The sequence below is a fragment of the Eublepharis macularius genome, chromosome 8, assembly GCF_028583425.1.
Source record: "Eublepharis macularius isolate TG4126 chromosome 8, MPM_Emac_v1.0, whole genome shotgun sequence".
In the NCBI taxonomy this organism is placed as follows: Eukaryota; Metazoa; Chordata; class Lepidosauria; order Squamata; family Eublepharidae; genus Eublepharis; species Eublepharis macularius.
Window position 1 is genome coordinate 35,602,722 of NC_072797.1, and position 17,119 is coordinate 35,619,840.

General features: G+C 42.6%; 1 protein-coding gene across 1 annotated transcript in view; it reads left to right on the forward strand.

Moving 5' to 3' along the window:
• RNF180 (ring finger protein 180) overlaps positions 1–17,119 on the forward strand; it is a 99,621-nt gene that overhangs the window by 7,632 nt on the left and 74,870 nt on the right. The window contains exons 2-3 of the mRNA XM_054986938.1: positions 9,562–9,657; positions 10,334–11,251. Coding sequence (XP_054842913.1) covers positions 9,562–9,657; positions 10,334–11,251 — 1,014 coding nt within the window. The remainder of the gene's footprint in view (positions 1–9,561; positions 9,658–10,333; positions 11,252–17,119) is intronic.

Here is a 17,119-nt window from a genome sequence, read left to right on the forward strand (position 1 = left end):
GGAGATTTTTTTTAATGTCTTGGATGTTTGTATTATTTGTTTGCCAATGACTTTGCAGCATCCTAAAATGTCATTTTCATATGCTGTATGGAATTCAGTCTTTATACAGTAACTTGAAAATGCAGTTGTTGGCACTAAATTGTTATTAGTTAAAGTGCACTTGATGTAGCATTTAATAACATTTTAGTGTTTTACTGCAGCATTCAAAACCATATTCAATATACGGTTTTATTAATTTTCTTGTTTGTTTTTCCTTTTTTATTGGCATATTTGTTTATTTAAAATATTTATATCCCACCTTTCCACAATGCCAAGGCAGCTTACAAAATATAAATATGCACAGTTAAAACATAGTTAAAACGCATACATTAACATAGATCAAGTTAAAACAGTTCATGTAACATACCACCAGCTCCCAAACAAACATTCATTAGTTTCTACTTATCTGCGCCTTAAAAAATCTGGTATTTTTTAAATTCATATTTCAGGAAGGGCATAAATACAGATATTCAGGGATATTTGGGTTTTCTGTTTTGGGATTCAGGTCCAATTTTTCCCCAGGATTCCAGAATTATTCTGGTTCCATTATTCCCTGTTGGGGAGTTTCTCAGAGTTGCTGTTTTTCAACCAAATGACACAAAAATTGTAGGATACTTAATGCTGCCTGTCCACTAAAGTCTTCCAAGTTTTAAGTAAATTGAACCAAAGGATCCACTTCTACAGCCCCCTGAACAGGATGCCCTCAGCCATCCTACTTGTATCGTTTCCTATGGAGAAAAAAGTCAAAGAAGCCAACAGCCAAACACATAAGAGCAAGCGCTGTTCAAAAGCCTTCAAAGGAAACAGAACAACAGCCCAACAGAAACAACATGAAACCAGAAAATCCAAGCCAAGCAACCCATGTGTTTTTTAAAATACCTAAACCCTAACCTATCATTATCTATTCTTAAACACAAGAAATTTTTCTTCTGCACCTGCTGCAACAATTAAATTTTTAAAAAAGAAGATCCCAAAACTCCATGGAACCACAAAACAAAACCAAGGACTGTTATTTTTAAAAGAACCAGAAAGGAGAAAAAAGGCGACCCCCCCCACTCCTTCCCTGGCAACCCCCCCCCCCAGATAAATACTTGTTATTTTGAATAAATATTTTGAAACAAATTCCACCAATCCTGAGAGAACAAGGTCTTCCTCGGCAGGCAGCAGGCAGTAAATATCCAGAGCAAAGCAGCAGCAGCAGCAAGTAGCAGCACATCCAGAACATCTAGCTCTGAAATTGAGCCAAGCTGCTTTTATCCTCTTTTGTACTTGCATAGAATACTTCACATGGAGCAGCAAAAACAGAGAAATTACTCTTCCAGTGCTATTTCAGCATGGGAAAATGACTTGGGTGGAGGCAGGAGCCCTTCCTTCCCCCTGAGATGGCGTTCTAAGCCCTTTCAAGCTCTCCTTGACTTAAGAAGAGTGGCTTACCCAAGGCCATTTACTGTGCCCATGGTAGTAGTGGATTTGAACCAGCAGAGTGATGGTTTGCAGCCCATCTACTTAAACACCAAGAAAAACAGTCTGGGAGCCTCAAAATGGCAGCCCTTAATATTTACAAATATTTACAAATATTTCTGGAATCCTGAATACCATTTCAGCTGATCAGGATGTACCTGAAAAATACAAAAACTATATTTTGGGGGTATATTTTTGGACTGGAAATATCCAGGTGTAAATCCTATTAGTTATTTCTGCCAAAGTCATTTAAAAGTAACTGCTTTGCACCTTTTACAGAAGAGAGAGAGTGTAGGAGCTTTCCATACATTATCCATCAGGCTGTTCCAAAGCGTGGGCATGGTATAGTAGTGCTTGTGTTTTGTGAACTTAAGGAATCAGGTTTGGTGTATGCAGTTCCTTCATCTTTCTGAGAGCATCAGTGGATCCATGGTAAAAAGAGGCAATACCTCTAATTAATAATACATATTAAAGTCTTGTTTAACCACATTTGAAAACCTTAGAATTACATTATTTTAACGCTGAAACAGTATTGTGAAAAGTTGAGAACTAATTATTTCCACTCTGCTAACATAAAGTATTTTTACAGTGTTTCAAAAATTACTTAACAAGTAGGTTAACAGAACTAAGCATGACCCTCTTCAGTAAAAATGCAAGTGTTCTTTTAAATGTTTTTCCTTGGTTCGTTCACAGCACTGTTGTTCTTTGGAAGAATCTACAAGCCAGTTATGATAGAGTTATTCGATGGAACCTTATTTTATGCAAGTAGTATTGCTGACATGGAACTATCTTAGGTTTACAATACGGATTAACTACTTGGTGAATGGAGATACTTACTTGTAATCCTGAAACTATTATTTCATGAAATGGTCTGTTTGTTTGAAACAATTGTGTCTAGCAGAGCCCCTTTAAGTTCATTGCCTGTATTGGTTCAGGCTTCTAACTTTCCACAGGCAAAGTTCTAGCTTAACATCCTGGGAGCAGAATGTCTCGCTCAGCTAATTAACTGCACCTGCAAGCTGTTGCCGAGAGAGGGGGCCTTGAGAAACAAGGGAGTCTTATCCTTTGTGATCCTTTGTGGCAGGATTACGCAGAAACAGGAGAGGGGATGGATTGCTCTCCGTGTTATCGCTCTACAGCTCAGGATGGCAGCTGGACGTTTGGAAGGACTGTGTTGTTCTCCAGCCTACATGCAACAGCCCAGGAGAGAGCAGAGGCAGGTGAAGCCCTGAGGGGATGTGAAGACCAGCCAGAGGCTCTAGGAATTGGGCAAGCTTCAGTTCAACCGCAGCAAATGTATGCCCTGTTGAAGTACATATTGCAACAGAAAGTTCAGCAAACGGCTTTGCTGCAGGACTATTTTGTTCACTCAGCCTGTGTGAAAGGTTTAGGCAGTGAGAGGCAGGAGGAAGCCAAGTACCCTGCATGGTGCCCGAGGCAACTGGAGGAGGAATACTTCCAGCAGGAGCTGACCCCGGCACCTGGGAGACAGAGGGACGGCGGCAGTGTGCAAAGGTGCTGGACGGAGCTGGAAGACCCTGAAGGTGAGATGGTGCCCAGCTGGTCCCAAAGCCCAACTTTTCTACAAGAGCAGGTGCCTGAGGAAGAATGGGACCTGGAACAGGAGCAAGAAGAGCTCTGTGCTCCGTATTCAACTGACTTTTCCCCTCAGATGCTACAGCAGCAAGTGAGTAACTGGGTTGCCCCGAGGGACAGGCCCAAGCAAGTACTCCAGCCTGGGGAAGAAGGAGGAAAGATTGCCATGAAAAGGATTCAGTTACTAGGTTGCAGAGGAAGACGTGCCCCTCTAGACCTGAGTCAGAACCGAGCTGACTGCTGGGTGGAGAAAGGACTGGCGGAAAGTAGAGAACAGGATGACCGCCTGTGGCGTCCGACACCCAGACCCAGGACTAAGTTTTTGCAGTTAGCTGGTAAAGAGCTTCCAGCAGAAGCTGGCATTGAACTGGCTGAGCAAGCTGTTTCTCCACAACCGGAGCAGCAGGAGTTAATTCCCAGTGAAACAGAAGTGCGTTTGGATGTGGATTTACAAAACAAAGTCTTTGGAGTTAAGGCTCAAAGGACTCAGCAATTTCCAGTTACCACCAGAAGCAAAGTAAAAACTCTGCAAGGCAATGCTTCTAACCAGCTTGGAGAAAGTTTGCAGCAAGAAAGCGGCCGCTTGAGTGAGAGTGAAACAGCCCCCACCCTTGGAATGTCCTCCACCCCAGCTCTGCTAGGTGAAGAGAGGGGGAGAAGGGGGGAAGAAACTCAAGCCGTGGAGGAAAGTAAAAGGGACAATTTTTCCTGTGCCGAGTTTGCAAGTGAAATTCACTTAGATTTTACACCTACTGAGTTTAAAAAACAGCAGTTAGGTTGTCCAGCATTGAAGGAATGCAGAGAGACGGCAGAGGATCCTAACCAGCCATTGGAAAACCCTGGAGACAGCCGTATATTTTGGGGAAATGGATTATTGTACAGAGAGTTTGTACCAAAGAAAGGAGGAATGGATTTGTCAACTATAAAACAATTAATAGTTCCTAAATGCTTTTGGCCAGAGATCTTGAGGGCTGCCCATGACATACCCTTGGGAGGGCATCAAGGACAGAAACATACCCTGGCAAAGGTCAGTGCAGTGTTTTACTGGCCAGGAATTGCTAAATGTGTTGAGGACTATGTCAGAACTTGCTCTGTTTGCCAGATGGTCGGGCATAACAGAGACCATCAAAAAGTTCCACTTCAGTCCATGCCAGTGATCCCTGAACCGTTTGTAGAGATCCAAGTGAACATCCAAGGACCTTTTCCTGTGTCGCGTTCTGGTAAGAGATTTATTTTGGTGATGATTGACCACTTTTCTGGGTATCCCATAGCAGTACCCCTGAGGTCAGCTACAGCTTTAAGTGTTGCCAAGGCCGTGTTAGACCAGATTTCTGTTTTTGGATTTCCTCAAGTTGTCACCTCTGATAGAGGAAGTTGTTTTCTCAACAAGCTTATGCAGAAGTTGTATGAACTGGCTGGCATAAGGCAAAATCTGACTGTGGCCTATCACCCTACTTCCCATGGTTCATCTGAGAGATGGGGAGGGACTCTTGTCAGAACAATAAAGACTTTTTGCCATGAAAATCAAGGCTTATGGGACCAAAACCTACAGCTGTTGGTCTCAGCCTACAGAGAAGCCCCTCATCCTTCTTTGGGAGGGCTGTCACCCAATGAAGTCATGTTTGGAAGACGGATTCCCAGCCTTTTGAATTTAGTGCGGAAGAACTGGGTGGGAATAGTCACCACTGATCAGCCTGTCTCGGTGACTCAATTTTTTTACAACCTCCAAGAGAATTTAAAGAGAGTTCAAGCCATAGCCTTAGAAGCTTTGAAAGAGGCCCGTGGCAAAAATAAAATTTACTATGACCGCACAGCAAAGGCCAGAACCTTGCAGAAAGGGGACTTAGCTTTGATTCTAACTACTGGAACCCCTGGAAAATTAGATCTGCAGTGGGAAGGCCCGTATGAGATTGTGGAGTGTTGTGGAGACAATAACTACAAGATTCGTGATCCAGCTAGAGGTGTTTTTCTGTCTCACATCAATCGCTTAAAGAAGTTTGTGCCAAGGACTGTTAAGCAGTACTCTATAGCAACTTGGCCTGAGCAGGACTTTGAAATACCGGATTTGTTGGCAGAGAGTCAGAGGCCTGATGGCATAGCTCAGTTGCCAATTGGAGAAAATTTGTCTGCTCAGCAACGTGATCAGCTTCTTGTGTTGCTAAGGGACTATAGCCAGATGTTTACCAATAGACCTGGCAGAACTCATTTGATTGAGCATGATTTGGATACAGAGAATGCAGAGCCTGTGAGAAATCCTACTTATCCTATTCGTGGACCCTTAAGGCAAGTTGTGCAGGATGAAATTCAGCAAATGCTTGAGATGGGAGTGATTGAGCCTTGTTCAAGCCCTTGGTCTTCTAATCTTGTGATTGTACCTAAGAAAAGACTAAGTGAAACAGACCCTCTACAATATCGTTTGTGTGTGGATTACAGGAAATTGAACAAGTTGTGCAAAGTGGATCAATATCCATCTCCTAACATTGAAGAGACTTTGGAAAGATTGGCTCATGCAAAGTACATTTCAACTTTAGATCTTACCAGTGGCTACTGGCAGATGCCTCTAACCGAAAGGGCCAGTGAGAGAACAGCGTTTTCTTGCTTCATGGGACAGTTTCATTTCAAAGTTTTGCCCTTTGGCATTTGTTCAGCTAGCAAGGTGTTCCAAAGGCTTATGGACACCGCCCTAAGAGGACTCGAATCTTTCGCAATGGCTTATCAAGATGACATTGCAATTATCAGTTCTACCTGGGAGGAGCACCTGAGACACCTGGATGCTGTGTTCCAGAGGATTCAACAAGCAGGACTAACTGTAAAACCCAAAAAATGTCAGCTTGCTAACAATAATGTCCTCTACTTAGGTCACCAGATTGGGGGAGGGAGGATAGCCCCTTACCAAGCTAAGGTGGATGCCATAGTCTCCTGGCCTTCCCCTGTTACTAAGAAACAAATCCAAAGCTTTTTAGGTGCTGCAGGCTTTTACTGTCGTTTCATTCCAAATTTCAGTGAGCTGGCAGCCCCTTTAACTGATGTGTGCAAGAAGAGTGTTCCAATTAGAGTGCAGTGGACACCTGCATGCCAGCAAGCTTTTGAAGCTATCAAACAGCATTTCGCACATGCCCCTGTGTTAAGACCCCCTGATTACACTAAACCTTTCATTGTAAGATAAGAACAAATGCTTCCAAGAATGGGTTGGGAGTGGTTCTTTTGCAGAAGGGGTCTGATGATTGTTTGCATCCTATTGTGGACCTCAGCCATAAGCTGTTGCCAAGAGAGAAGAGGTACAGTGTGGGAGAAATTGAGGGACTAGCCCTGGTTTGGGGACTCAACAAGCTTAGAACATAACTGAGAGGGACACATTTCCACCTTGAAACTGATCATAATCCCCTTACATTCATTCACCGTATGAAGGAGACAAACTCTAGAGTTCTGAGATTGTAGTAACGACACGAGACCGATCTGGATGCAAAGTCTGTCCCTCCTACATGGAGGCGAGTGTTTTATTGAGAAAGCTTTCAGGAACCCGGAAAAGAGCAATGCCCAAATATGTCTATAGCAATAGTTACAACAATAGTTGCGTGTTCTAAACTAGTTCTGAACCAGTTACAGGCCACTGGACAGATATGCTGTGATCAGCCTTCTGTCTTATCTATTAGGCACAGCAAAAGGAACACAGTGGACCTTAAGACATGTAAGAATATTACTTAGAGTGTATGGGAATATTGTGCTCTGTGAAGGGTGAGAGAACAAGATAAAACATGTTATAACTACTCCCTGATTCCTGTTGTGGTGTGCCAACTGACCAGGAGATCAGGAAGGTAGAAATGTTAAGAGCAATTAATGGACGCTGTGTGGCATGCCTACTCCGGCCTACATGAGATTGGCCTTAAGTCTACAGGATTTCTCCTTTGATGTTACCCATATAAAGGGGAGGGATAATGTTCTAGCTGACGCCCTGTCAAGATGTCATGATGCTGCTGAGTGAAGTGTAATGTGATTCTATGTATTCATCTTGAACAATCCAGTATCTGTATTCTGTAACCTGTGTATCCTTGCTATATTTTAATTGTGGTTTAGACTGCTGCTAACATTGCTATTTCTTTATTGATATTTAGGCAGTTAGAAATGTAGAAGTGTTATTTACCTGTGTGCTAGCTGCTGTATCCTTAAATGCTATTTTGCCTACCTTTAAGTGAATTCTCCACCATACTTTATTGACCCTGTTGGAGAATTGGGGGGGATGTCTAGCAGAGCCCCTTTAAGTCCATTGCCTGTATTGGTTCAGGCTTCTAAGTTTCCACAGGCAAAGTTCTAGCTTAACATCCTAGGAGCAGAATGTCTGGCTCAGCTAATTAACTGCACCTGCAAGCTGTTGCCGAGAGGGGGCCTTGAGAAACAAGGGAGTCTTATCTCAGTTCCCGCCTAGCAACGCTGATTGATGGCACCTCTGATTGGCTAGGAATCTGAGAGAGGGATGTTGGCTCCTCTCAGCCCTCAGATGGCTCCAGGCTACTTTTCCATCAGCATGAGGGAAATGTTTGCTCTATGCCAGGCCTGACGACCAGACCTGCCTGGTATAGTTTAAGGAGTATGTTAGTGAGTATAAGCCTCAAGTTTTCCTCAGAGAAATGCTAAGTTAGCCAGCTTTATGTTTAGGTTAGTCAGCTATAGTTACAAGAGACAAGCTTTTATTGTTTAAATGCCCTTTGCTTGTGCCTTAGTAGAGTGTTTCCTGCTACTTGCATATACTCTTCGAATTAATAAACGTCTTTATATAAGCCTTGTGTCCGTGAACGTCTGACCAAGTGTGTGCAGAGTCCCCCAGGTTGGAAAAGAACCCGGAGACCGGTGAGTCTCAACAGGAGGGGTAAGGGCTATTCTTCCAGGAGGCCTGCTAGGGGTTTGAGTGGCTGTAAGCAGCACTTGAAACGGCAGGCAGAAGGTAGCCCCTTGGACCCCTATCCCAGGATAAATAGCCCAGTAAACTTTCTCACTTTTCTGTTTCTAAGAGCTGGAGGAACTCATTAGCATATGTCACGCCCTTTGCCATCACCCAAAGTGTGTCATTAGCATAACTGATTTGCATATGCCACACCCCTGACATCACCTATCCTGGCTGTTTTGGACCCAATCTTGGCCATTCAGGGCCGAAATTGGGCCCAAAATGGCAAAAAAGGGCTGAAAATGGCTGAAAAGGGGCTCAAAATGGACAGGATTGGGCTGCTGCTGAACGGGAGAGTGATCCACCCCCCTCAGAGGCCCAATACGGGCCATTTCGGCCCCAATCCAGGCCGAAACAGGCCCAAAATGGCTGAGAGTCAGGTGGGTGGGGCCACCTGTCATGTGACCTCTTTGGGGAACTGCCGGAACTGCGTTCCTGCGTTCCCCCTCCAAATGAGCCCTGGCCTCGAGAGAATAATTTTTTCCAGAATTGCTGGTAGATGGGTTAGGAGGCATTAGTGACATTTTAGAGTATTTATTTAGGGTATTTAGTGTGCATATATAAAGACATAGAAACTAGCAATTAAAATATAAGGCTGGAATGAGGGATCATTAAAGGAATACCTGATTAAACAGATAAATATTCACTTGGCAGTTGAAGGCTACAATTAAAGAGCCAGTTTGGTGTAGTGGTTAAGAGCACGGGACTCTAATCTGGAGAGCCGGCTTTGATTCCCCACTCCTCCACCTGAAGCCAGCTGGGTGACCTTGGGCTAGTCACAGCTCTCTGGAGCTGTCTCAGCCCCACCCACCTCACAGGGTGTTTTGTTGTGGGGATAATTATGACATACTTTGTAAACTGCGTTGAGTGGGCATTAAGTTGTCCTGAAGGGCGGTATAAAATCGAATGTTGTTGTTGTTGTTATTATTACAAGGCTTCCTGGGTATCAGCAGTTTTTCTTAGTGGTCACTGTGCTAGGAAGACATTTCAGGCTCCAGAATACTGGTTGTAAAACTTTAAGGATTGTGCCTGTGTGAGGATCTGGAACTAATGTAATGGTGTCTTGAATCTTGACTGTGAATAGCGTTGTGTGGTCTGCTTGATATTATATAAACTTCATTTATAGTTTGCCTTTCTCCCCAATGGGGACCCAAAGCAACTTATAGCTGATGACATAGAGGAAGAAATCTTGATGAGGGTGATTCAGTCTGCACGAAAACAAAATTGTAGAAAATAAGAAAGCTGGAGGGAAAAAAATGAAAGACACTGGATATAAACAACCTCTAAAGATAGATAAAAGTGAAGAGAAGGGGGGAAGGGGCAGTAACTGGAAGGAGAACTGGGTCAAGAAAATTCTTAGGCAGTGGTGGAGTCAGAGGATAGAGAAAAATAAGGAAGAGAAATGGGGAAGGTAGAAACAGAAAAGGGGAAATACCGAAGTGAGAAAGGAGTTGGAAAGTATACGAACAAAACAAGATTGAAAATATGTCAGGATGCTATTAATGCAATGGATCTTAATTTAACAGAAACCTCACTCTTCAGCTGCCCATCAGGATGTCTGTAATGTATGGCACATGAAAGTGGAAGCTCTTCCAGACTGGGTGACCAATGAAATAGCAAAGGTACTGTGTTCAGGACTACTTCTTTAATTGTCTCTAATAATAACAGCATCCAAATATTTTTTTCTGTAGTCTACATATTGGGAAAATTTTAGGTCTTAATGTACATCAGGAATACAGCTATATTGTTTCATATTTTAGAGTTGCTTAAAGTAGGCAAGTGCCTATTGGAATTTTTTGTAATAAACTGATCAGAAATTTCTTTTCGCCACATTTGTCAGAAATCGTTTCTGTAAAATTGTACTACCTAATACTACAAATCCAGAAGAGTTAGGCTGTTTAAATCCTATTAAGATGAGCCTGCGAAAGCGGGGAGGGCGGAATATAAATATAATAAATTAAATTAAATTATTTAGAAGATTATTTGGAGGCTACTGTTGCAGTTTTCAGCGCTGCTTTAATAGAATATGTGGTAATTAGCACATGACTAAAGTTGAATTACCAATGGAATATCAAAGAGCAACTTAAATCAGTTACTTTAGGAAAATACCATTTCTTTGGAGATGTCAAATTACTTTGTTTAAGCAACTTTTAAAATACATTTTGTTTCAGTCACAAAATGAAGAAGCGTTTACATGTTTATGCTATTTTGTGGGGGAAAGGATTTACTTAATAGTTTCTTTCTTATCTACTGTGCTACAAAGATTTCATTGTGTGTTTCCTTCCTCATTACCCATAGGCAGAGTGGACAACGGGAAAATTGAATTGCCCATTCTGTGGGGCCCATCTGGGGGGCTTTAACTTTGTCCATAATACAAAATGCTCTTGTGGCCGTTTTAAAAATATCCATCTCTGCAAGAGGCAGACTGACTGCCAGAAAGCTAGTCCAGTTACACTAAAACACTTGTCATTTTGTAAAGCTCAGCCTAGTTTTAACAAGGAAATGTGGCAGAGTGTGACAGGTGGAACTTTGGGAAATCAAGGACTTTCATACATGGCCAAAAATAACTCCAGCATTGGAAGATTAATGGAGGCACTTTGCCTAGAGGTGAGATCAACCAGCTTTGAGATGAATGGTAAAAAATTACACTTCAAAGTGTCTTATCCAAAAACAAGTCTTTCAGCTTCACTGGCTGTGAATGACAGATGCACTGTAAGAGCTTTTCATAGAAAATCTCAGAGTTTGGATCTGAACTTCAGAGAGAAGCTTGTCTTGTCGCCTACTTTATATGGAAGTTCCACTACCCAGAGACCTTTTTTCTCCAGGCAACATGAAACACAGCCCTTTTACACAAAGGGTTGCATACAATTAAAGTTCAACAGAACACATAATTATTTTAACTGCCCTCTTAAATCAGATATTGGTGAGCTTCCAACAAGTTTTTCAGTTACCGCCTACAGTGTATTAGCTCAAGAACAGACTGAATTTAAGAACAGTTTAGAAGCTTCCAAACACTATATTGAGAATGCTACTCCTGACCAGCATTCATACCTGACATCATCAGAGAGGACTGCAAAAGATTATGTTGGACAGCAGCCTCTTAGTCTTCTACACCCCATGGCAACTGAGGACCAAAAGTTGAATAAAAGAAAAAGAATCAGATTAAACAGTTTGAGGAGAAAACAAAGTTGGAAAGAGAGGCGGCGACAGAAGTGGGTATGTATTGAAAAGATGAGATTGTATTGTGTGATAAAATTGTGTAAAGAAGGGAGTTAGTGTATCACAGTTAATCAGCAAACATTTCTAAAGATTCTATGAGTACTGGTGAAATACTGATAGTATTGTGCAGAATGTGACATTGCGCCCAATATTTTTCACTGTTATGCTATTTCCAGGAATTACTGATAGCTAAATATCTAAATATACAGGCACTGTTTATGATAAATGTTTGTGGAAGATTGCCTGGTATTTTTGTAGTGTGCTGCAGAATGAATGTGATGGAGAAAGTCTCACAGAACATCTGACGAAGAGAACTTTGACTCTTGAATGCTTATTCTTTGGAAATCTTGTTATTCTTTAAGGTGCTACTAAACTTGCTCCAAAAACTCAGTTGCAGTAGACACAGGTAGTGTTCTAACATTTCTAAATAGATAATGCCTGCCTGAGAGTGAGCATAGCTTAGTGGTCAGAGTGTTAGACTAAGTTCTGAGAGACCCTGGTTTTAATTCCTGCTCTGCCATGTTACTCATTTACCTTGATCCTGTCACTCTCATGCAGCTCTACCCTACTTCACAAGATGATGGTTGTTCAAAGAATATAATGGAGGAAGGGAGAATAGTGCTGGAAGCTGTTTTGAGTCCCCATTGGTGAGAAAAGTGGGTTAGAAATATCTTAAATAAATAAACAAATAAATAGTGTTCTCAGCTTTAAAAGTATAAGCTTTCCCTAATATGTACATGAATGTGATGTCTGTATTAAGCCAAAGCATAGTTTGTGCTAACCATGGTTCAGAAACCTACTCATGGTTTGACCTTGCAGATTTATATGATGTTAGCTAAACTGCCTCAAAGATGGGGAATTAATAGGCAGTTGGTATATCTTAAGGAATCATGACCTGTGTATACCAGGGTCAGATTTTCTGGAGCACTCCCAACAAGAGAGGAGACTAATACTTTAATGTCTCAAAGCTTTTTCTTAATAACTTATGAGCATACAGAGTCTAAGAATCATACACACATTCACTACAAGGCTAGGAAACAAAGATAGGAAAAATACAGAGACGGTTGCATTAGTAGGAGTATCATTGGGCAATATGCACCTGTCCTGATGAGAAGCAGAGATTCAGCAGCGAGCAGAATGCCTAGTGAGATGCCAGCAACACACTAGGTGGGATGGGGTAGGAGGAGCCCTGGGGAGTTTGAGCATCTCCCTTATATAGCCAATTTCAGCCTCTGGGCTAGACCCGGGGTGGGCTTATGCCCTGTCAAATGGTTCTCAGGAAATTTAACAAAAGTAAATAATCTGCCATGGGTGGGATAAAGGAGATCTGGACTGGGTACTTTGGAGTCTAATGTTTGTGTTTGTGATACCTCAAGAATAACAAAAGGGACAGGAGGAAGAGAGGATGAGGAGTGATTGATTTTTATGATGGTCCATGGCGACACTTCCAGGGGGAAGAAAGGATGAAAAGTGATCTGCATTTTATGATCGTCCATTGCTTGATGGATGAAAACGATTGTCTTGATTGTGGGATTACCATGAGGTCAAGGCGCCTTTTGTTACTGGCATCTTCATATCAAGAGGCCCATCTGGAAAACAATTTGTGACAAGATGCTGACATGCCAGGGTTTCCACAGGAAAATAGTTATCCTTTTAAAACTGTCTCTGGAAAAATGGCTTCTCTCTCTCTCACTGCTAGTCCTGGTTCCTGCAGGAATCTCAGAAGTGGCTGGCATCTTGGCAGCTGGCATGTTTCTCTGGGTGCAGAGTGACTACTCCAGAGTGTTTACAGCAAGGTTTGCTTGTAGGAACTGGCCAGAGGGTGCCCTGCCAATCCCAGGGCATTCCCTTCTTCATATTGGCCTCTATCAGCTTAGCTCATAAAAAGTCCATGTTCAGGTTGCGAGAGAGTGCTCTAGACAACAGTGGTATGAGTGTGTTTTTGTTTTAAGTGAGCTTGATGTTCCTGTTTCTATGGCACAATGACTTCTTGAGGTGAGGTTGCAATTGGAACTGTAACCACTAGGGCTGTGCTATTCGGAATTTGCTTCGGGTAAAGATATCCGAAGCAGACCCGATTCAGCAAGCTTCAGTATTCCTGAAGCAGGGCCAGCATGCTGGCCCCGCTTCGGAATACCGAAGCAAAGCTTTCCGAAGCATTCGGAAATGCTTTGGAAAGCTTTGGGGCTTGTTTAAAGGGCCCCACTGCTGCTTGCAAGCAGCGGCGGGGGACTTTAAACATCAAACCCCCCACCTCCCCCCCACCTACCTTGCGGTGGCTCTGGGCCAGCTCCTATGCCACCACCCCGCCGCCGCCCAAGCCTGTGAGGTGGTGGGGAAGGCCGGAGCTGCCTCTTCTGGCCCTTCCTGCCCCTCAAATGGCTGCGGCACGGCGGCAGCATGGCGGCCATTTGAGGGGCAGGAAGGGCTGGAGGAGGTGAAGAAAGCCCTTCCTGCCCCTCAAATGGCCAGCGTGCCGCGGCCATTTGAGGGGCAGGAAGGGCCGGAGGAGGCAGCTCCAGCCTTCCCCACCACCCCGCAGGCTCAAGCGACAGCAGGGCGGCAGCAGAGGAACCAGCTGGCTCCAGGTCACGCTGCCTTGTGCTGCCGCCACCGTGGCACGCCACCCAGCTGATGACCCTCCCACCGCCAGGTAAGTGGGTGGGGGTTGGAGGGGTCTCCCCAAGGTTGGGTGGGGGGGTGGAGGGGTCTCCCCACGGGGGTGGAGGGTAGAGGGGTTGCCCCAGGGAGGGTGGGGTGGTAGGGAGTTTCCCCCCTCACTTCAGTATGCTCTGAATCTTCACAGAGCATACCAAAGCGATTCCCGAACCCCAAGCCACTTCGGATTTGGGAGTATTCTGAATCGGTTTCCCACTTCGAGTAAACACCCACTCGTGCACAGCCCTAGTAACCACAGTATGTCACTTCAGGTTGTTATTACATCAATCTACAGTTTGCTGATCCACTTCAGATTATGGTTTCTTGTTGTTTGTCAGTCTGTCAGTTCAAAGTAACTCAAAATTATAGATAAGGTTATGTAATCATGATTTAATATATTTCAGGTAGATAGTCATGTTGGTCTCCAGTAAAACAGCAGGATTTCAGTTCAGGAGTTCCTTTATAGACCAACAGGATTTTCAATGTAGAAGCTTTTGAGAGTCAAAGCTCCCCTCTACAGATACAGATACCCAGAAAATTGACCTCAAAAGCTTATACCCAGAAAATCTTGTTGCTTTCTAAGGTACTATTGGATTCAAATCCTGATCGTTTAATATGGTATCTGAAGGGTTCATTGGCTAGAGAAACCTTGCGTGACATGATTGTAGATCTTACAAAACATTAAAGATGGCTGTTTATGTTAAACTTTTTTCTCTTAAAGGAAAACTCTGAGTGGAAGCCCTCAAGTATAAATTTTGGCAGCAGCCCCCCCTTTTTTTTAAATAAAGCTAACTGTAGTAGATTTCCAGACCAAGGAAATTATTCTTCAGTTTGTACTGGACAATCTAAGAATAATGTTTTACATTCATGCAAGACATCACAGGTGTGATAGGCAATCTCCTTATAGCTGGAAGTCAGTTCTGTGTACCTTTAATATCATAGCAGTTGCATTAACATGATCTTCCACTTCATAAGTTAATTTGATCATGAAAGCTCTGAGCCTTCTGTGATAATCTGAATAAATAATAAAATATTTTATAGTACTCTTTTTTCTAATTTAAAAAATGAATAGATTTCTATAGTATACTTACACCTGAAAAGGTGCAACCTTTTTCTGATATGAGAAATGAAGACATTGCTTACTCTGTTTTAATACTTTGTGCTAACCTGTCTGCCTGCAATGCCAGCACCATGTCCCTACAGCATCATTCCAGTGCTATGGCTTGCAATTTGCACTGACATAGCTGCTAATACAGTCTATGCTAAACATTTATTTACAAATGCCGAACTAGATCCTGTACTTTTTGAAAAACTCTTCTCTGTGCAGTAAGACTAATTGTTTCTGAAGATGCATTGAACACACATAAAACTACCTTCTACTGAATCAGACCATTGGACCATCAAGGTCAGACTGGTCATGGCTCGCCAGAGTCCCAGGTAGACCTCTTGCACATCACTTCATCCTTTCAATTGGAGATACTGTGGAGTAAACCTGGGACCTGCTGCCTACCAAGCAGATGCTATACCTCTATGGCTCCTTTTTAAAGAAATAAATGCTTTTTAAATTCTTAAATGCTGCTTGCTGTTCTCTATGGTATTTCCCCTGTTCGACCATACAATTTAAATCAGGTACCACAGGAAGTCTGTTGGCAATTTGCTGACCCTCCCAGTGGTGAACAAGTGCAGCAAGCAGTCCCTAACCTGGCACTGGATAGCTGGAGAATGGGCACAAGGCAGGGCTCAGTGGCCCTGCACAGGGGAGTCGGGAGCCTTAGCCTTCCCTGTGGGCAATTTCCATAAAGGCCAAGTGATGCCATCAGGCACAAGAGAGGAGGAGTGAATGCTCCTCTGAGAGTTTGTGGCATATGCCACAACAACCAAGGGCTCCTCGGGAGCTGATATAAATGCTATCACAGAAAGACACACACACGGAGGGAAAAAAACAATTTTTCTTAAAGTGCACAGTGCTGAAAGTGTTATATATAAGTTATGAATAAATATAATAATAAATATCTGTACACTATACAAAACCCTTTCTATCAGTACATAAGTGTATGCTTATACTGTATGTATTGATAGAAAGGGTGGCATATGTCAAGCAGAGACTTGGACTGCCACTGGTTAACCCCAGACACCCTGGAGGGCAGGAAGGGGCAGAGCTCATAAGTCAGGGAAGCTGTTCTGCCACAATGCCAAATTATAGTCATTTCATGACGTCATGAGCTTGACTAAAACAGACACTTACAGATTAGAAAAAAATACTGGTTTCCCATTTCAGTTTTATAACTTTTATGTATAGTCAGTGCTCACCTTCTAGTTGTTCGTGTGGTGGTGGTAGAAAGAGCCTTCAAGTCACAGCTGTCTTGTGGTGACCCCTACTGGGGTTTTCAAGGCAAGAAACTATCAGAAGTGGTTAGCCATTGCCTGCCTCTGCAACCCTGGCTGTCTTTGGAGGTCTCCCATCCAATTACTAACCAGGACCAACTCTGCTTAGTTTCCCTCATTTGCTTATAGAGATTATTAAGTCATGTGTACAAAAGATCCTATACATTTCACTTTTTTTTTTAGAAATCAGTCATGCACCTGATCACCTCAGCCTTCATTTGACCCAACCCTGCTAGGTTAGTCTAGATCCCTATTGTGATCTTGCTTTGGCTTACTAATACTTATGCAGTTTGCCATTTTAAGCCCTCTTCAGCTTGCTAGAGTTCATCTTAACTTCTGTCATCTTTATCATGCGCTAGCCTTTTAACCAGAGCTTTATATACAGAATTATGCATGGCCAAGTAACCTTTTCTATCCAGTACAATCTTCAACTTCCTCTTTGCAAAGAAAGAAGAGTATATGCCCTTAGGCACAATGAAAAAAACCTGCTTGATTGGTAATAAGTATTTGCCATGAACAAAATGGCACTATACTTACTTTCTTGTCCCTGAAAAGTGCCTATCAATTTTAAATAAAGACCTTATTTTATTTTAGGCTTGAAACTATAATATAATGGTTTAAAACATTGGCTTTTAAAAAAAGACCTTACATATGCAATAATTGACCAATTATTAGTACAATTTAAAATTTAATTTATATTTGTGATGTTTTGCTAACTTAAAAATATGTAATGGAGACGTTTGGAAAAAAGAAAATGGCAAGTTTTATAGGTAGGCAGACTAGAACTCAAAGTACCATGTGTCCTATGTTTAAAAGTGTTCT